Source organism: Entelurus aequoreus, linkage group LG17, assembly GCF_033978785.1.
Source record: "Entelurus aequoreus isolate RoL-2023_Sb linkage group LG17, RoL_Eaeq_v1.1, whole genome shotgun sequence".
Lineage (NCBI taxonomy): Eukaryota > Metazoa > Chordata > Actinopteri > Syngnathiformes > Syngnathidae > Entelurus > Entelurus aequoreus.
Window position 1 is genome coordinate 52,183,514 of NC_084747.1, and position 19,353 is coordinate 52,202,866.

Genomic DNA, 19,353 nt, shown 5'->3' on the forward strand with positions numbered 1-19,353 from the left:
GAACATCATTAGTAATTTTTCCTGATTAAGATTAATTTTAGAATTTTGATGACATGTTTTGAAAAGGTTAAAATCCAATCTACACTTTGTTAGGATATATAACAAATTGGACCAAACAAAGACAAATCATTATTTCTTCTACATTTTCCAGAACAAAATTTTTAAAAGAAATTCAAAAGACTTTGAAATAAGATTTAAATTTGATTCTACAGATTTTCTAGATTTGCCAGAATAATTTTTTTGAATTTTAATCATAATAAGTTTGAAGAAATATTACACAAATATTCTTCGTGGAAAAAACAGAAGCTAAAATGAAGAATTAAATTAAAATTTATTTATTATTCTTTACAATAAAAATAAATTTACCTGAACATTGATTTAAATTTTCAGGAAAGAAGAGGAAGGAATTTAAAAGGTAAAAAGGTATATGTGTTTAAAAATCCTAAAATAATTTTTAAGGTTTTATTTTTTCTCTAAAATTGTCTTTCTGAAAGTTATAAGAAGCAAAGTAAAACATTAAAAAATTTATTTAAACAAGTGAAGACCAAGTCTTTAAAATATTTTCTTGGATTTTCAAATTCTATTTGAGTTTCGTCTCTCAGAATTAAAAATGTCAGGCAAAGAGAGACCAGCTTGCTAGTAAATAAATAAAATTTTAAAAAATAGAGGCAGCTCTTTAAGTGCTGCTATTTGAGCTATTTTTAGAACAGGCCAGCGGGCTACTCATCTGGTCCTAACGGGCTACCTGGTGCCCGCGGGCACCGCGTTGGTGACCCCTGGGTTAACCACATCTTTGCCATGGTAACACAAAAAGGGCAATTTTAAATATTCATTGTTGGTTTACGTTCATGCATGCTCTTGACTGATGTAACAGCATATCCAAAATACCACAATCAAACAACTGTTTGAGTAAAAGTTGTAAAGCTATAATGCAAAACCTTGACCGGGAGCCCAATCAAACCATTATGGTTTGCGACCGTGTCCCGGCTCAGTCAGGGGCTGATTATACCGCCTGCTTTTGGGGGGGCTATTGAAGATGGAGGGGTGTGTGTGCTTGTATGTGTGTTTGTGCCTGCTGTGACCGAACCACACTGTGCCTAACATGAATTTGAGTTCAGTTGAGGGTCGGATGTCTTTGTGGCTGCTCAGTGGCCCACAGGACTAGTGGTCTGAATGACAGATTAAAGCTGGTAAGTCAGCAGGATGCTTGGAGGGGGGTGGTTACGCTGCGTTTCTTTATTAGGGAGGGTGATGAACAAAAGTTATTAGGGTAAATTCCTTCTTGAAACTTTTTGCCATTTTAAAAAAATATTTATAATGCTCTTAAATAAACGAACAGGAGGGCCGGCCCATCACATAAACACTCTGCACAGTTGTTTAGGGCCACGACCACTAGGGGGGCTTTTGTAAAGATTTTAAGATTTTTATCTTTAATTTATATACCGTCAGTTATGAAAAATAACGTCCTAAAAATACATTTTGCTGTCAAAGTTCATCATCACATAAATTATTTCCACTGAGGGCCGCACACTGAATAATCAAAGGATGCGGCGACATTTTGATATATTTCACTTTCAAATTCAATACAATATATACTTATTATTATTTTATTTTTTTTAAAGAAAAAAAAAACAGCCTTTTGTAATATTAGTAGGGTTGCATGATAAATATCAAACAGAGCATTATCGTACCGTTATGAGGAGTTATGATATCACACCGATAAATCCTAATATATAGTCCTGATATCTGGTAGAAAACAAAAACAAAAATTTTTTTAACTTCCCCTGAGCTCATTGTAAACAAATATGGCGTTGACCATTTGGGATTTCTTCACTGTTTCACAGGAAGACATTTTGTGTGCTATTTGAAAAAACATTGCGCTTCAACACATCAAACATCATCAGCCATCTGAAATGCCAGCATCACTATGACAGTGTTTTGAAAGCCAATAAGAGACATGTTGCTAAAGAAGCTGCCCTAAACTTAGACTTAGACTTAGACAAAATGTATTGATCCACAAGGGAAATTGCAGCTCAGTTTCAAGGGATGGAAAGGGTAAGAATGGAAAGGATAATGCAAGTAGAGTAAAAATGGACCATAGTAGCAATATAAAATACATGTAATATTTACATATTATATATACAGTATATAATATATACTGATATATTATATTATTATATTATAATAATATAAAAATAAATAATAATAATAATAATACAATTAAAAAACATAATAATAATAAAGCCAGCAGCAATGAAAGGTGTGCACAAACTACTGTTAAATTTATAAAAAGTAAAAATAAAAATGTTTTTAAAATATTGATAACTGTATCGGCTTTAAAAAAAAAATATTATGCATCCCTAGTTTTTAGCATCAACATTTCAACTTTTTCCACTTACTTTACACCTGTTTGCTCTTTTATTCCATTTTTTTAAAAATGTTTTTTTGTTATAGTATTTTTGAAGGTGCATATTCCATTTTTTAAAAAGCCCAAAACTTTGTTGAAGTTGTATCCATACAAAACATTTGGAAACATTATAGACTGCATGTCGCATGCAAAAAACCTTATTAAGGTTTTTACATGTGTTTAAAAAAGCTAGTTTCAACCAAATTAAGTCACTCATTTGTTTATTAGTGCATGTAAACATACTGAGTGTGCGTATGTGAGGGTGGGACATTAGCTGTAGGCCTTTCAAGTGTCTTATAATAATAAATAGTCATATCAAAGAGGGGCTAAAAAACAAAATGTTGTTTAGGGTCAACAGTGCCTCTGCAGGCTGCAGTAAAGTAGTGCACTCCAGTTTACCATTGCAGTATTTTTACAAGAGCTTGCACAGAGTCACCATTTGTGCCTTCAGTTTTATACTGAAGCAAAGTGCCTGTTCAGATGGAACATAATGGAAGTGTCTCAGCCTCACTGGATGTCTATCTAACGAGCAGAGGGGGCAAGCGGGGTAATTATTTAATTTGTTTAACTTGATTTAGCAAAGCAATAAGAGAGGGGATAATGAAATTATGGCAGTAATAGAGAGGAAAGTAAATTGCTGTCAGCCTGCTGTCAAACATGTTGCCTCTCTTTTCACTGGCAGTCGCTTTGAAAGAGCGTCTCGCCACAAAAGACCTGACATTGACTTGGGGAAGACCATGCATGTGTCCTTCAGATCCTACTTGTGTATTCAGAGTGTGTTCTATACAGGGACCTAAAGGGAGTGCAGATAAAACTTGACGACTAAATAGGTCAACAGACATGCAAAACGCAACAAATCAGCAGTAAAAGTAATAAACATGTTGGGCCTGATTTACTAAAGGTTTGCGTGAACTAAATAAAATATGTGCAAACTTGATAGCACACCCACACCTGATCTACTAAAAGTGTGCAAAGTGGATTGCGTCTGTTAAGTAGGCACAGCAGAATAAGGCATGCAATCCATTTTACGTTTTGGTCTTCATTAATATGCAGAATATATGCTGATCATCAAAATGGCCACAATACTGCGGGGAGGAGAACATGCAAATACACTATAATGCCAAAAGTAATTGGCCACCCATCCAAATGATCAGAATCCGGTGTCCTAATCACTTGTGTATAAAATCAAGCACTTAGGCATGGAGACTGTTTCTGTGAAATTTGGTGGAGGAGGAATTATGGTGTGGGGTTGTTTTTCAGGAGTTGGGCTCGGCCCCTTAGTTCCAGTGAAAGGAACTTTGAATGCTCCAGGATACTGTGGAGAATGCATATGTTTAAGAGTTCTTTCTTTATTCATAGTCATGTTTGGAGCAGCTAGTATTTTTCCATGTATACTCTGTATACCATTTTCTATTTGTCTTCAGATTGCCTGGTTAGTGTCTCAAACCATCAGGAATGTGAAATACAACACCCACTGGTTTCTTACAGTGTTGGGGGGCGGGGGGCTTTATTTGTGTGAGAAGAGTGTGTTTTTTCCCTTGGAATGCCAGATCAACTAGAGCAGCCGATACGAACGTGTTGATTAAGTCGATCTCCCAAAGCTTTGGAATAAACTAGAAAATATTCCAATTCTGTCTTGATGGTCCTTCTTACTCAGCATATATGTCATCGAAAGAACTTGGGATCGACCAGTAATTTAGATTCCCTGGGAGGAAGAACTGGTCCGACGCAACAACACCAAAACATTTTGGACAATTCGATACTCCCAACCTTGTGGGAACAGTTTAGAGCGGGGCCCCTTCCTCTTCCAACTTGACTGCGCACCAGTGCACAAAGCAAGGTCCATAAAGACATGGATGACAGAGTCTGGTGTGGATGAACTTGACTGGCCTGCACAGAGTCCTGACCTGAACCCGATAGGACACCTTTGGGATGAATTAGAACGGAGACTGAGAGCCAGGCCTTCTCAACCAACGCTTTTGGAAGAATGGTCGAAAATTCCTATAAACACACTCCGCAACCTTGTGGACAGCCTTCCCAGAAGAGTTGAGGCTGTAATAGCTGCAAAAGGTGGACCGACATCATATTGAACCCTATGGGTTAGGAATGGGATGGCACTTCAAGTTCATATGTGAGTCAAGGCAGGAGGCCAAATACTTTTGGCAGTATAGTGTATTTTATACAGCACACGCAATGTGATTTATCAACACTCATCACCATTTTGGGAGCACTATTTTGTGTTTTATCTAGCACGTTTGAAAAGAACTGACCCGGCGAGTGCTTGTGCCGCAAAGACATACGATGGACAAAGGATCCTGCGTCCTGCGTGTACGTTTCAACATATTTGGACCATCAGAAATAAACATATTCGACACATGGTCTGTTCAGCAACATCCTTTTATAATTTCATAGGTGCTGGATGACTTAAAGGGCCGATTAACCGCTTGAATCCCTTAGGGGTGATGGATGGCTGAGCAGCGCTTTAGATAAAAAGCAGCCTGCCACCGTAGCCCCCACTCCCTCCCCTATGTTCCAAGTTTTGTGGAATTCTATGTAACATCTTTATGTGTGCTTAAAGCTGTTGATTTTTTTTTTACTGGCCTCAGTCTGGACCCCTTCCCCTGGAGCCCAGTCTGAGACCGAACCTTCTTTTTTACATACAAATATATGTGAGTCCATGGAAACACTTTTATCTCCCACTGTATCCACATTGTTCCAGGATGGAGACAGGCTAGCTGTTAGCTTCAAGCTAACTAGCACCCGATTTGACTCCTCCACCCCAAAAACATATTTTAAAAATTTGTTTTCCATCCATATATCCATTTTCTATTTCTTTTTTTATTATTTTTTTTAATGAATGAAGTAACGTTCATGACAACCTTTTTCCAAAACACAATATAGAATGTGAGATATAACAGGATAATGCATCCATTTATGTTTTGTTTTCAAAACGCTTACAATAAAGGCAGGAAACACCAGCTAGACTCCAGGATACAGAGAAGCTAGGTAATGTGCAGGTAAAGATATGTTGAATGGGTAAAGGCAGAAAGCACCAGCGTGACCACACTATGCAGAGAAGGTAGGTAATGTGCAGGTAAAGATACGTTGAATGGGCAAAGCGGTCCCGTCCATCACTGCTTGCAGCTTTAATTTTACTTGTTTTGGAAAGTCTTGACAAGCCACATTTTCGTGTTCTATTGGCAGATAATTTTGCTTAGTTCAAGTAAAATGCCCCTAATTTTTGTATTTTTTTTTCTTGTTTTTGAACAGGCCCTGCGATCAGGTGGCGACTTGTCCAGGGTGTACACCGCCTTCCGCCCGATTGCAGCTGAGATAGGCTACAGCGCCCCCCGCGACCCCGAAGGGAATAAGCGGTAGAAAAATGGATGGATGGATGGATGGATGGATGGATGTTTTTGAACACTGACTTTTTGCAGTGCAGATATGCTATTGACTACAAGTCTTGTTTTATAATCAAAACACAAAAGCAACAACTATGTAAAGCCACCAGCTTGATCTTCAAGTGTTTTCGGCTAAAATGTGCTTCTTTAAGCCATTTTCCTAATTTGCAAGTAACACATTCTTAACCGCCTGTGAGATAACTGTAAAGATTACTTCACTCATAATTGCATTTGGGCCGGTTCATCTGTGGCATGTTGCGGATTATCAAATTTGCAGCACTTTGTCGGCTTTTGCGGCTTTGATTAAAGTTATCTATTCCAACATTAGCCCTCTTGTACTTGGGAGTGCAGAGAGATAGGATTAGCTAGATAAGGTTAAGAGATTGGATGCAACGGATGCTAATGCGCGGTAAAAATGACCCACGGTCGTGTGATTTTAATCTATTAATGGAAAAACCAAGGGAAGATGCCGCCAAAAGGATTTTTTTGTTTACTCGGGCTTGTCTGCGGCGGAGCTGAGAAAGCATCCACATTACAAGGACTGCAGGGTTTCTATCATGAAAATGTTACCAGAAAACATTTTGATTGCCTCAATTGATATGCCTGCTGGGGTGATCAACCGCACAGGGGCTGATTGGAAATTTCACAGTGCGCTGCTGCTAATTTACAAGGTGCCAGTGTTTTGGAGGAGAGTGCTGGCGGTGTAAATATCCATGTTTAATGTTGTGAGTCGGTGTTTTGTGGACTCTTCCTCGGTCAGGGCAAATTGCAGCTTTTCTTCCCCCCCCCTAAAAAAGCCCCGGGGCTGCTTTTGTAGTTTAAGAATATCAGCGTGCTATGTTCTCCGCGGGATAAGTAAATAAGTGGTCGATTACCGCCACTGACAACGGAGCTCTCGCTGCATTTTGAATTAGTCCACACCCTGGATTTAATATCAAGGCTTTAAAACATTTTTTTTTGTGGTTTAATATTACTCTTGGTGCTAGGATTGACTGCAGCCTGGAGAGTATTGTAATAGTCGTCTTGAAGTTGGCGGCTATTTTATGTCTAAGGGGCTTTCTTAATGTTAAAACCGTATTTACAAAGTTGAAAAATATTCTATTCATAATTCCTACTTTGCGGAAATTCACTTACCATGACCAGGCTAATTAGCAGCGATAAACAAGAGTTTACTGCATTATTCTTGGTGACCAAAAGTAGATTTGGCAATGGGAGCTTGAGTGTGTGCATAAAGTTAAAGTTAAAGTACCAATGATTGTCACACACACACTTAGGGGTGTAACGGTACACAAACATTTCGGTTCGGTACGTACCTCGGTTTAGAGGTCACGGTTCGGTTCATTTTGAGAAAACAACAAAATATACATTTTTGGGTTATTTATTTTACCAAATTTGCAAAATCTTCCATCAAAAATATTTTTCTTAGTGGAATATTTGATGTGAAGTAATGGGAACCTTGGATAGGTCAATAATTCATATTAACATTGATTTTGATTCAATATTATGTTTTGAGCAATGACAGTTTGAAAGAAAAAAAAACAGCTTTGTTTTATTAGTCAACATTGCAACTTTTTCTAAATTACATTTAACCTTTAAGCTTTTTTATTTCACTTTTGTTATGTTTTTGTTTATTTTAATAGTATTCTTAGAATGTGCCGTGGGCCTTTAAAACATTAGCTGTGGGCCGCAAATGGCCTCCGGGGCACACTTTTGACACCCCTGCTATAGATAATAAAAAATGTAATTTGATAAATCTATGGATAAAAAGGTGACGCATGCGCGTTTATCATAACTCTCTCGCTCTCTCTGTCTCTGCCCCTCCCTCACCCATGCTGCTGCATGCACAATTTGTTTTGTTTTTAACCCCTTCTTAACCCTGAACGTACATTGAAAATACACGCAACCCTAACTCAAAATGCCGGACATTTGAGGCATTTAAGAAAAAGAGAACATGTCCGGTGAAAAGAGGACGTATGGTCAGTCTATCGTAGCCCGGTCGTTGCTAGCATGCTGTGTGTTGTGCCTCGGTGTGCATTGTTTACAAAACGTGCATTACGCTACTTAATATGTCCGCGTGGAAACTCGTTCGGTACACCTCCGAACCGAACCGAAACCCCCGTACCGAAACGGTTCAATACAAATACACGTACCGTTACACCCCTACACACACTAGGTGTGGTGAAATTTGTCCTCTGCATTTGACCCATCCCCTTGCTCACCCCCTGGGAGGTGAAGGGAGCAGTGAGCAGCGGCGGTGGCCGCGCTCGGGAATAATTTTTTGTGATTCAACCCCCAATTCTAACCCTTGATGCTGAGTGCCAAGCAGGGAGGTAACGGGTCCCATTTTTCTAGTCTTTGGTATGACTCGGGCGACAATGTTAATACTGAAGTGACCAGTCCCTATAAGCATGTAGCCCCCTCCTAGTTGTTGAAGCCCGAAACAACCGCATAGAGTTTTTATGCCAGGGGCCGGCCCAGGGGATATATATGTATACGAAGCAAATAGTAAATATTGGAGAGCAATAAAAGCTTCCTAACAAGACTATCTGAAGTAACAGTAGTATAATTAGGAAGCTTTTCGATTGCATGTGGAACAGATGGTTATCGGCCTGCTTTAAAGAAAACAATGGAGAGTTCAGAAACAATATTAATTATTAAATTATGTAAGGATGATTGTGCTAAAAAAGTGTTTGATTGATCCTGAATGGGGGTGTCACGTATTGTAATGTGATAATTTAAAATTTAATGTATAAATCGGCATTATGGCGAATTCTAACAAGTATAAATATGTAAGGTGAAAAGATTACTCGGATATATGTAGCAGAAGTCTGTGCATGACATTTGCATAAGCTGAGAATGTCTTTTTTTCCCCCCCTGCCAACGTCTACAATGTTAATGACTTTTAAGATGAATTACATGTCAGGATGTTTTACCCGTATTAAACTGTTATGCAGTACCTTAATGGTGGGTGAATGCAAAAAAGGAATGTGATATTGTAGGCAGAATATGGAGGACTTTGCACAAAGATCAATTTCACTTACGGGGGGGCTGACGGAGTATGTTTAGGATTCTTTTTGACGGAAAAAGACTTGTAACAAATGCCGCTATAAAGAAGAATATAGCTGATGAAGACTGTGAATGGGGGGCCTGTTTTGCAATGTTCTGGATAGTCTGTGTACCTTTCAATACGGTACCAATTTCCGGTGCCTGGGAATTGATACTGATACTCAACTGTATACATTTGTAGTACTTTTGAGTGTGTTCATATGGTAGTAAATGTTAATTGTTTGATAATAAAAAAATCTCATTTTTAAAATGTAACATTTAGCACAGAGGTGACAATGTTAACCGTACTGTCCAGTTGTTACAGTATATCTGGAGTTCTTACACTTCTGAGTCTCAATTGCAAACATTGTATGGTAGGTTTTGCATTAAGAAGGTTTTATGTCTTAAAATATATCAACATACAATGTCATTTCTAAATTAAGAAAATTCTTCTGCTTTTACATAGTAGGTTTTGAACTGGATTATTTGGAGTCTTTCCATTTTTTTCCTATTACAACCAATGTCAAAGGGCCAAAATACCATTGGAAGTGGCTTTATATCATCACACACAGCAATGCGGAGTCTGACCCAGCTTTAGTAATGAAAAAATAAAATAATGTTAAGGCCTCTGGGAATCATAAACTCAACTAAGAAAAAATGTGATTCCGGAACCATAAAGACCTACTTTTATCCTGAGACTATTTATTTCTTCTACTTTACTTTAACTTAGATTATTCCTTCATTCACACTATTGGTTGAGTGGTAGGGAGCCTGCAATCTATTTTGGGCCATACAATCTACATTACCGTTGTTACTGTCATCTTGGGACTATAACTGTTGCTGATAGGACTGTGACTTATTGTCTCTCGTCCCCAGCCCCTATGTCCTGTTTTCTCTGTCTAGCTACCCTGTGTCCCTCTACTCCAGGGGTCACCAACGCGGTGCCCGCGGGCATCAGGTAGCCCGTAAGGACCAGATGAGTAGCCCGCTGGCCTGTTCTAAAAATAGCTCAAATAGCAGCACTTACCAGTGAGCTGCCTCTATTTTTTAAATTGTATTTATTTACTAGCAAGCTGGTCTCGCTTTGCCCGACATTTTTAATTCTAAGAGAGACAAAACTCAAATAGAATTTGAAAATCCAAGAAAATATTTTAAAGACTTGGTCTTCTTTTGTTTAAATAAATTCATTAATTTTTTTACTTTGCTTCTTATAACTTTCAGAAAGACAATTTTAGAGAAAAAATACAACCTTAAAAATGATTTTAGGATTTTTAAACACATATACCTTTTTACCTGTTATATTCCTTCCTCTTCTTTCCTGACAATTTAAATCAATGTTCAAGTAAATGTATTTTTTTTATTGTAAAGAATAATAAATACATTTTGATTTAATTTTTCATTTTAGCTTCTGTTTTTTCGACAAAGAATATTTGTGAAATATTTCTTCAAACTTATTATGATTAAAATTCAAAAAAATTATTCTGGCAAATCCAGAAAATCTGTAGAATCAAATTTAAATCTTATTTCAAAGTCTTTTGAATTTCTTTTAAAATTTCTGTTCTGGAAAATCTAGAAGAAATAATGATTTGTCTTTGTTAGAAATATAGCTTGGTCCAATTTGTTATATATTCTAACAAAGTGTAGATTGGACTTTAACAAATTTAAAACATGTCATCAAAATTCTAAAATTAATCTTAATCAGGAAAAATTACTAATGATGTTCCATAAATTCTTTTTTTAATTTTTTCAAAAAGATTCGAATTAGCTAGTTTTTCTCTTCTTTTTTTCGGTTGAATTTTGAATTTTAAAGAGTCGAAATTGAAGATAAACTATGTTTCAAAATGTAATTGTCATTTTTTTCGTGTTTTCTCCTCTTTTAAACTGTTCAATTAAGTGTAAATATCATTAACTATTAATAATAACAGAGTTAAAGGTAAATTGAGCAAATTGGCTATTTCTGGCAATTTATTTAAGTGTGTATCAAACTGGTAGCCCTTCGCATTAATCAGTACCCAAGAAGTAGCTCTTGGTTTTTCAAAAAGGTTGGTGACCCCTGCTCTACTCTGTCTCTCCAGCGCAACCTAATTGGTTGAGACAGAAGGCCACCCCACAGAGCCTAGGTTCTGTTCGAGTTTTTCCTTCCCTCCGTCGCAAAGCGCTCACTCATGTGGGGTTCAGTTGGTTCCCTTTAATACGAGGAGCGTAGTCCTAGAGATCTGCTCTGAGTGTATACAATAAATGAAGTAGAACATTGAATTGACTTCAAGTCCCCCATTTATCCACTTACCTCCTTGGAGGGGACTCTGGATCCCTTCCTCCGTGACCACCAGCTTTCCACCATGGCTATGAGACAGGAGAGCACCACGCCGGCCGCCAGGACGCAGAAGACGCCGGCAAAACTATGGATGTCCAGAGCACTGCTGTGCTGCCGTGACTGGGCCGAACTGTACAGGTCACAGGGGCTGTCCCTTGGCCACCACTTGAGTTTGAGTATATCCATGTCACCGTTCTGCTGAAGCTCCAAGATTCTAAGTGTCCAGACAAACACAAAGGGAAATCAAATAGAGCAAAGAATAATAACTTCTACAGCCATAAGTACAGTAGGTAAGAATGACATGCAAAACCTCTTTGGTCAGTTTGTCCTTTAAAGGGGAACACATATGGTTTTTGTTTTTTTTATGCATTCTAATTTTTAAAAATTTGGCAATTACAAGGTGTCTAACAATGTAGCCAATCAGAGTACACTATACTGCCCATACAGCCCTCTAAAAACATCCCAAAACAGCCAACAACACTCCATTATATCTTTTGACCTGAATATTAGCAAATTATTATATATTTTTATTATAAGCGCTAACGAAAAACAAACTATTTTTAGCGGCGCCGTGATCACAGAGAGGTAACTAGCTCGTGCAGCTACAGTATTGACATACTGAGCTGCTGCATTGCCTTTTAGTCGGTGAAAGTTATCTCTACGTTTGTAGATTATAAATCATGCCTTTCACTTGGATAGTAGGAGATTGTGGCCATAAACCGAAAAGTTGGTTTACTTTGACATCCAACTTGTTGCCGGATTATGATTAATTCTTCATCTAAACGAGAAAATATAAACATCCCATCAGTCGGCATCCCAGTAAAAACAGACATTGTACAGTAAGTGATTGTAGTTTTTATATCTTTTTTTAGCACTTAATACTGCTACATGATGCATAGTGTTTCACTAAAGCTTGGATCTGATTAGCACACAGATTCTAAAACTTTTAGCTCATCCTCCTTACATTCAGGCTCAAAAACATAAGGTTTTGGATCATAATTTGTGCCAAAGTAGTCTTTGTTGCCTCTCATGAAGTCAGCCATGAGTAGCTGGTGTTGTTGAGAGGAAAAACAAATATTGTGATGTGTCTGTGAAATTAATAGGTCACAGTATGCCTAAAATGAGCAAAATAAAGAAATATGACATGTTTTTATGAATGGGCCGGTTACTACATTACATATACACTTACAGCATGTATATGAAACGATGACGGAGGCTTTTGGATATTTTTAGAGTGCTTCATAGACGTAACACAGTGAAGCCCATTAGCTCCTGTCACAACGAGGGTTTTTTCGCAATTTACTGCGAGGATTGTTCTCCCGGGATGCAATCGGACTTTTCCGGACAAAGGTAGCAGGTAGGAACATATTTATTATTCATCTAACTACACAGGACAAAAGACAGGAACTAAAACAAAAGGAAAGCGTGCCGATTGCACGAGAGGCTAAGGAACATAAAACTTAACGCAGGAAACATACGCTAACACTTAGACTGAACTATGAACATAGAAAACAACTAAACAAACTATGGCATAGAACGAAGAAGACTTACTGCGGCATGAATGAAGCAATGGCATGAAACGAGCATGAAAAGCGCAATGTCGCCAGGCCGACTAACTGGCAAAGACAGGCTTAAATAATAGTCTCTTAATTAGAACAGGTGCGTGTCCCAAACACATGAGGCAGGTGAAACTAATAAGTCGCCATGGTAACTAAACAAACAAGGGAGCGCAAACAGGAACTAAAAGAGTCCAAAACAAACAGAAAATAACAAAAACATAATCCAGACCACAGATCATGACAGTTTCCTTAGGAGTTAAAATGCATGAAAAAAATAATGTTTATTGTGAATGAAAACATTTCACATAAGTGCAGTTCTCCTTTACAGGGGAGCTATGATGAAATGCGTCTTGTCCGACATGATGAATGTTGTGCCAATGTTGGATACTCGTGTCAATTCATAATGTTCATACATTTTGGCCTGAGCTTGCACACAGTTTTTGGATGCCTCTGTTCACAGGGCTTTCAGACTGGCTACATCGAGACGTCACCGTGAGGTGGATATTCTTTTTTGGGCTGACTGGATGGTTTTTAGGCAACTCAGACATCGCTTTCCTGTTCTTGTCAAGAAGTCAAAGTCTGAGTTTTACCTTGTGCAACACAACCAGTGACTTAAACGATCCCAAGAAATTCTGGAAAGTCATAAAAACGTCTTATGAAACCACAACAAATCTGCCAACTTGTATCGTGAAATACTCAGGTAATCTAATTGATAAATGAGCCATACTTAATGGTTTTAATGACTATGTTATTTCTTCTGGTTACTTATTTGACTCCGTATCTCCACATCCAAAAACAGCCGAATGTTCAAAAGGTTTGCATTTCACCATCCCGTCACACTTTCATAGCTAATACATTTAGTTTTACTCCTCTTGATGTGTTTGAGGTCAAGGAGCCTTAAAACAAGTGGATTCTGGCAAACCTGTACGTCGTGACAAACCTGAGCTTTTCTTTTTAAAGTCAGCTGTTGATTTTATTGCAGAACCTCTTACTCATATTTTTAATCTTTCCTGGTCCAGTAATGAGATTCCTAACGTGTGGAAATCAGCTTGTGTTTTACCTTTGTTGAAAGGAGGCGATCCTACAGCTGTTAATATCTATAGACCCGTCTCCAAACTACGAGTCCTAGTTAAAGTCCTTGAAAAGCTTGTTATTGAACAATTAAAATAATTAAAAGGGTGTACCTCAGGGTTCCATATTAGGTCTGTTGTTGTTCTCCATCTATGATAATGTGTCAGATGCTGAGTTCCATATTTATGAAGATGACGTGGCCATCTATTTTTCATCCCCTGCTGTAGCGCAAACCTTTGAGCTCTTGCAGTCTGCTTTTGATGTTGTTCAGTCCCGGTTGACTCAGCTGAGACTAAGGCTAAATGCACCATGTGTTATTTTCAAATGGCAAACGATTGCCATTGAGAACCCCAAAAATATCAACTGCTCATTGTCATGATCCGTGGTCTGGATCATGTTTTTGTATTTTCTGTTAGTTTTTGGACTCCTGTACTTCCTGTTTGTGACACCTCTGAGTTTGGTTTGGTTGCCATGGCTGCTTATTGTTTTCACCTGCCTCTGGTGTTCGGGACGCTCACCTGTTTCTAATCAGAGGCATTATTTAAGCCTGCCTTTGCCAGTCAGTCGGCCTGGCGTCATTGTTTGTTTCATGCAACCTACTAGTAAATCTTGTTTGTTTCATGCCACAGTTTCGTGAGTGTCCCATGCCATAGTTTATGCTAAGAGTTTGCTTCATGCTCTCGTCACGTACGTTTGCTTTTCTTCTAGTCCATGCTAATTGGTAGCTTAGTTTCGAGTGCGATCAGCACATTATTCCTTTTGCTTGTTTTCTGTTTTTTGGTACTTTGCGTTATTTTCAAGATTAAATCCTGTCCGGAGTCGTCCATTTGCATTCCGGCAGACCGAACCGTGCAGTAAGCTGTAACCCCGCCGTGACACTCATAGGTTTGAACTCAAAATGGTAATTTAAACATTTAAGTACTTAGGGATTGTTATTGATAAGAACTTGTCTTTTAAATCACACATTGAAAATCCTGTGTCTCAATTTAAGATTAGTATGTTTTTTTTACTTTAGAAACAAGTCCTGCTTTCCCTACAACATAGGAAACACTTTATTCTGACCACTTTTACGCCTTTGCTAAATTATGGAGGCTTGCATTTTATGAATGCACCTGACACTTATTTGGGAAAAAACCTGGATACTGTATATCACTGTGCCTTATGTTTTATTACTGGTTGTGGCAACCTTGTCCACCATTGCACTTTTTTTTTAATAACAAAGCGAACTGTCTATCCTTGTCAGTCTGCAGATTTCCTTGATGGATGGTATTAAAATCACTTCTAGGTCTGGTTTCCGCTTATTTGTGTTCTTCAATGACTCCAGTAGCTACAGTTTAAGGTCAGAGGACATCCTTGGCGTGTCGGTTCGTACAGCCAACTTAAGTATGGGGAAACAAAGCCTTCAGATTTGCTGCTCCATGGTCATGGAATTAATTACAAAAGCATCTGAGGCTACCTGAAGTGATCACTTTGGGGGAATTTCAGGCCATTTTAAAGGATCGAAAAGCTGATTCTATTGGGCACTGAACTTGATTTTAAATAGTTTTTATTGAAACATTGTAATTTTTACCTATTGCCTGTTTTTATGTTTATGTTGTACACAATTTGTACTTTTAACTATAGTGTGGGACTGCTCCTATTTTTTGTTGTTGTTGTATTTATTTAGGAAACGCTGCCCTCTTGGAAAGGATTTAATCTTAATGAGGTTTTTTTGTACCTGGTTAAATTAAGGAACATACAAATGTTATTAAATCAAGCTCTCGGCCATAGGCTTCAGACTATGCGATAACAGACACAAAAAAAAGTAAGATAAAAATCTTGGTATGTGCATAATAACACCAGCGTGACATAAATGCTGATGAAAGCAGTCTGAATCGTTCACCTCATGTTGTGACCGGATGAATCTATATAACTACAATGAAGGGTTTTTTTTGTCTGGAAAACAAATAGTGGTGATGAACTCAAGATTAATATTTAAACATTGACACTTTAGGAGAGGGTGGGCCGTGGTTTCATTTGCAATCTGGGAAAGCCTCCAGAACCGAACATTTTACAGACAGACTCAAACAATGGGTTGTAAAGTGACTGTGAGGCAAAATTTCAATATACACCATCCATCAGTCCATTTTTCTGTTATTCTGTTCATAACGTTTATGGACATAATTTCTAGGCGCAGTCAGGGATCCGTTTTGGTGGCTGCAGGATTAGGTCTCTGCTTTTTGCAGATGATGTGGTCCTGATAGCTTCATCTGGCCAGGCTCTTCAGCTCTCACTGGATCGGTTCGCAGCCGAGTGTGAAGCGACTGGGATGAGAATCAGCACCTCCAAGGCAGAGTCCATTGTTCTCGCCCTGAAAAGGGTGGAGCGCCATCTCCGGGTTGGGGAGGAGATTTTGCCCCATGTGGAGGAGTTCAAGTACCTCGGAGTCTTGTTCACGAGTAAGGGAAGAGTGGATCGTGAGATCGACAGGTGGATTGGTGCGGTGTTTTCAGTAATGCGGATGCTGTATCGATCCATTGTTGTGAAGAAGGAGCTGAGCCGGAAGGCAAAGCTCTCAATTTACCGGTCGATCTACGTTCCCATCCTCACCTATGGTCATGAGCTTTGGGGTTATGACCGAAAGGACAAGATCACGGGTAAGATCTGCTGAAATGAGTTTCCTCCGCCGGGTGGCGGATCTCTCCCTTAGAGATAGGGTGAGAAGCTCTGTCATCAGGGAGGAGCTCAAAGTAAAGCCACTGCTCCTCCACATCGAGAGGACCCAGATAAGGTGGTTCGGGCAGCTGGTCAGGATGCCAACCAACGCCTCCCAGGGAGGTGTTTAGGGCACATCCGACCGGTAGGAGGCCACGGGGAAGACCCAGGACACGTTGGGAAGACTATGTCTCCCGGCTGGCCTGGGAACGCCTCGGGATCCCCCGGCAGGAGCTGGACGAAGTGGCTGGGGAGAGGGAAGTCTGTGCTTCTCTGCTTAGGGTGTTGCCCCCGCCACCCGACCTCGGATAAGCGGAAGAAGATGGATAGATGGATGGATGGATAGTCCCTCTCTGGGTCGCGGGGGGGTGCTGGAGCCTATCCCAGCTGTACTCAGGCGGAAGGAGGGGTACTGGACAAGTCGCCACCTCATCGCAGATAGCATATCCAAAACAGTCTCTAGACCACAAGGAAGTGTTTTTAAAGATTACAATCATCATAGGTTCCCTTTAAAACAGACCTGGGCATTCTGCGGCCCGTGGGCCGCATCCGGCCCTTTGTGCGTCCCTGTCCGGCCCGCGTGAGGCCAATTATAAATTACAAAATACATTTAAAAAAGTATCTATGTCGAGTGTGCAATACAACGGTGCTGCTTTTGTTTTGAAAATCGTTATTTGTATTACTTCCGTGTGGACGTATGCGTGTGCGTGATTGTGAGTGAATGTGAACAGCTGCAATCACAAATTACAAAATAAAGTTGAAAAAACATCTATGTCGTGCGCGCAATACAACTGTGCTGCTTTTATTTTGAAAAGTGTTATTTATGGGCGTGTGTCCGTGTGTAACCTGCGAGTGATGGTGCACATGCAGCGACAAGTGATGCACGGTTTACACCCGAGACGCTAAAAAAAGAAAAGTTGATGACGAATGGCGTGTTTTCAACAAGACATGGACTGCCAAGCAACGTTCCCTCTAAGGTGCGCGCCTGCGCAATTGCGCACTGCTCAAGCGTCCGCTGCGCACAGCAAATATATGCCGCGCACCAAATCAAATCCCATCTGAATTCTAAACAAAATAAACACATTTAATCTGTGTAATTTTGCAATGCAACTTTGAGTGACAGTGACAACAAGCGGCCCTAACGGTGTTCGTCAACACCCTTCAATTGAACACCGTTCAATTATTGTAACGTCTATCGAGATGCTTCGAGGACAGGAATTATATCGATCACTTTATTGAGCAAAACTGTTTATATTCGGACATAACCACACCAAAAACATGAATAAAACCTGCAACTCAACGCTAAGAAAACGGAAATGCTGATTATCGGTCCTGCTCAACACCGACATCTATTTAATAATACCACCTTAACATTTGACAACCAAACAATTAAACAAGGCGACTCGGTAAAGAATCTGGGTATTATCTTCGACCCAACTCTATCGTTTGAGTCACACATTAAGAGTGTTACTAAAACGGCCTTCTTTCATCTCGTAATATCGCTAAAATCCGTTCCATTTTGTCCACAAGCGATGCTGAGATCATTATCCATGCGTTCGTTACATCTCGTCTCGATTACTGTAACGTTTTATTTCCGGGCCTCCCTATGTCTAGCATTAAAAGATTACAGTTGGTACAAAATGCGGCTGCTAGACTTTTGACAAAAACAAAGTTTGATCATATTACGCCTATACTGGCTCACTTGCACTGGCTTCCTGTGCACCTAAGATGCGACTTTAAGGTTTTACTACTTACGTATAAAATACTACACGGTCAAGCTCCTGCCTATCTTGCCGATTGTATTGTACCATATGTCCCAGCAAGAAATCTGCGTTCAAAGAACTCCGGCTTATTAGTGATTCCCAGAGCCCCAAAAAAGTCTGTGGGCTATAGAGCGTTTTCTATTCGGGCTCCAATACTATGGAATGCCCTCCCGGTAAAAGTTAGAGATGCTACCTCAGTAGAAGCATTTAAGTCTCATCTTAAAACTCATTTGTATACTCTAGCCTTTAAATAGACTCCCTTTTTAGACCAGTTGATCTGCCGTTTCTTTTCTTTTCTTTTCTACTCTGCTCCTAACCCGGGGTGGACCGCTAGCCTGTGCATCGGATGGGGACATCTCTACGCTGCTGACCCGTCTCCGCTCGGGATGGTTTCTGCTGGCCCCACCATGGACTGGACTTTCGCTGATGTGTTGGACTTTCACAATATTATGTCAGACCCACTCGACTCGGGGGTTATTCACATATGCGGTCCTCTCCAAGGTTTCTCATAGTCATTCACATTGACGTCCCACTGAGGTGAGTTTTCCTTGCCCGTATGTGGGCTCTGTACCGAGGATGTCGTTGTGGCTTGTACAGCCCTTTAAGACACTTGTGATTTAGGGCTATATAAATAAACATTGATTGATTGATTGATTGATATCTCGAAAAACTAGTCATTTTCTGCCGTACAAACCAGGCCAAAACCAACTTGTCATTTGTCACCAACACGCATACCACTAAACCACTGGTGCGTTTATGGCCACACAAAAGGTCGGACAACTCAAACACCACACAAAGTTACACTATGACTCCTCAGTCATACGTGTGCTTATTTTACTGTCATTTATTATTAATGTTAATTTATTTATATTAGTCATGGAATGCTGTTACACACACTATGTTGAAGTATTACTATTATTATTAATTATTATTATTATTTATCTTACGGTATATATCAAAAATATTATTGAGCAAAATTTAATTGAAATATTGTCGATGTGGCCCTCCAGCAGTGCTCGGGTTGCTCATGCGGCCCCCGGTCAAAATTAATTGCCCACCCCTGCTTTAAAACATGGAAACATGAAAAACACTCAGACCC

The 19,353-nt window shown here is 39.4% G+C and overlaps 1 protein-coding gene across 2 annotated transcripts in view; it reads right to left on the reverse strand.

Moving 5' to 3' along the window:
* The window catches only part of grid2 (glutamate receptor, ionotropic, delta 2), a 1,088,972-nt gene that overhangs the window by 15,269 nt on the left and 1,054,350 nt on the right, over positions 1–19,353 (reverse strand). For both annotated transcript variants that reach the window (XM_062025903.1, XM_062025902.1), the window contains one exon: positions 11,141–11,381. In XM_062025903.1, coding sequence (XP_061881887.1) covers positions 11,141–11,381 — 241 coding nt within the window. The remainder of the gene's footprint in view (positions 1–11,140; positions 11,382–19,353) is intronic.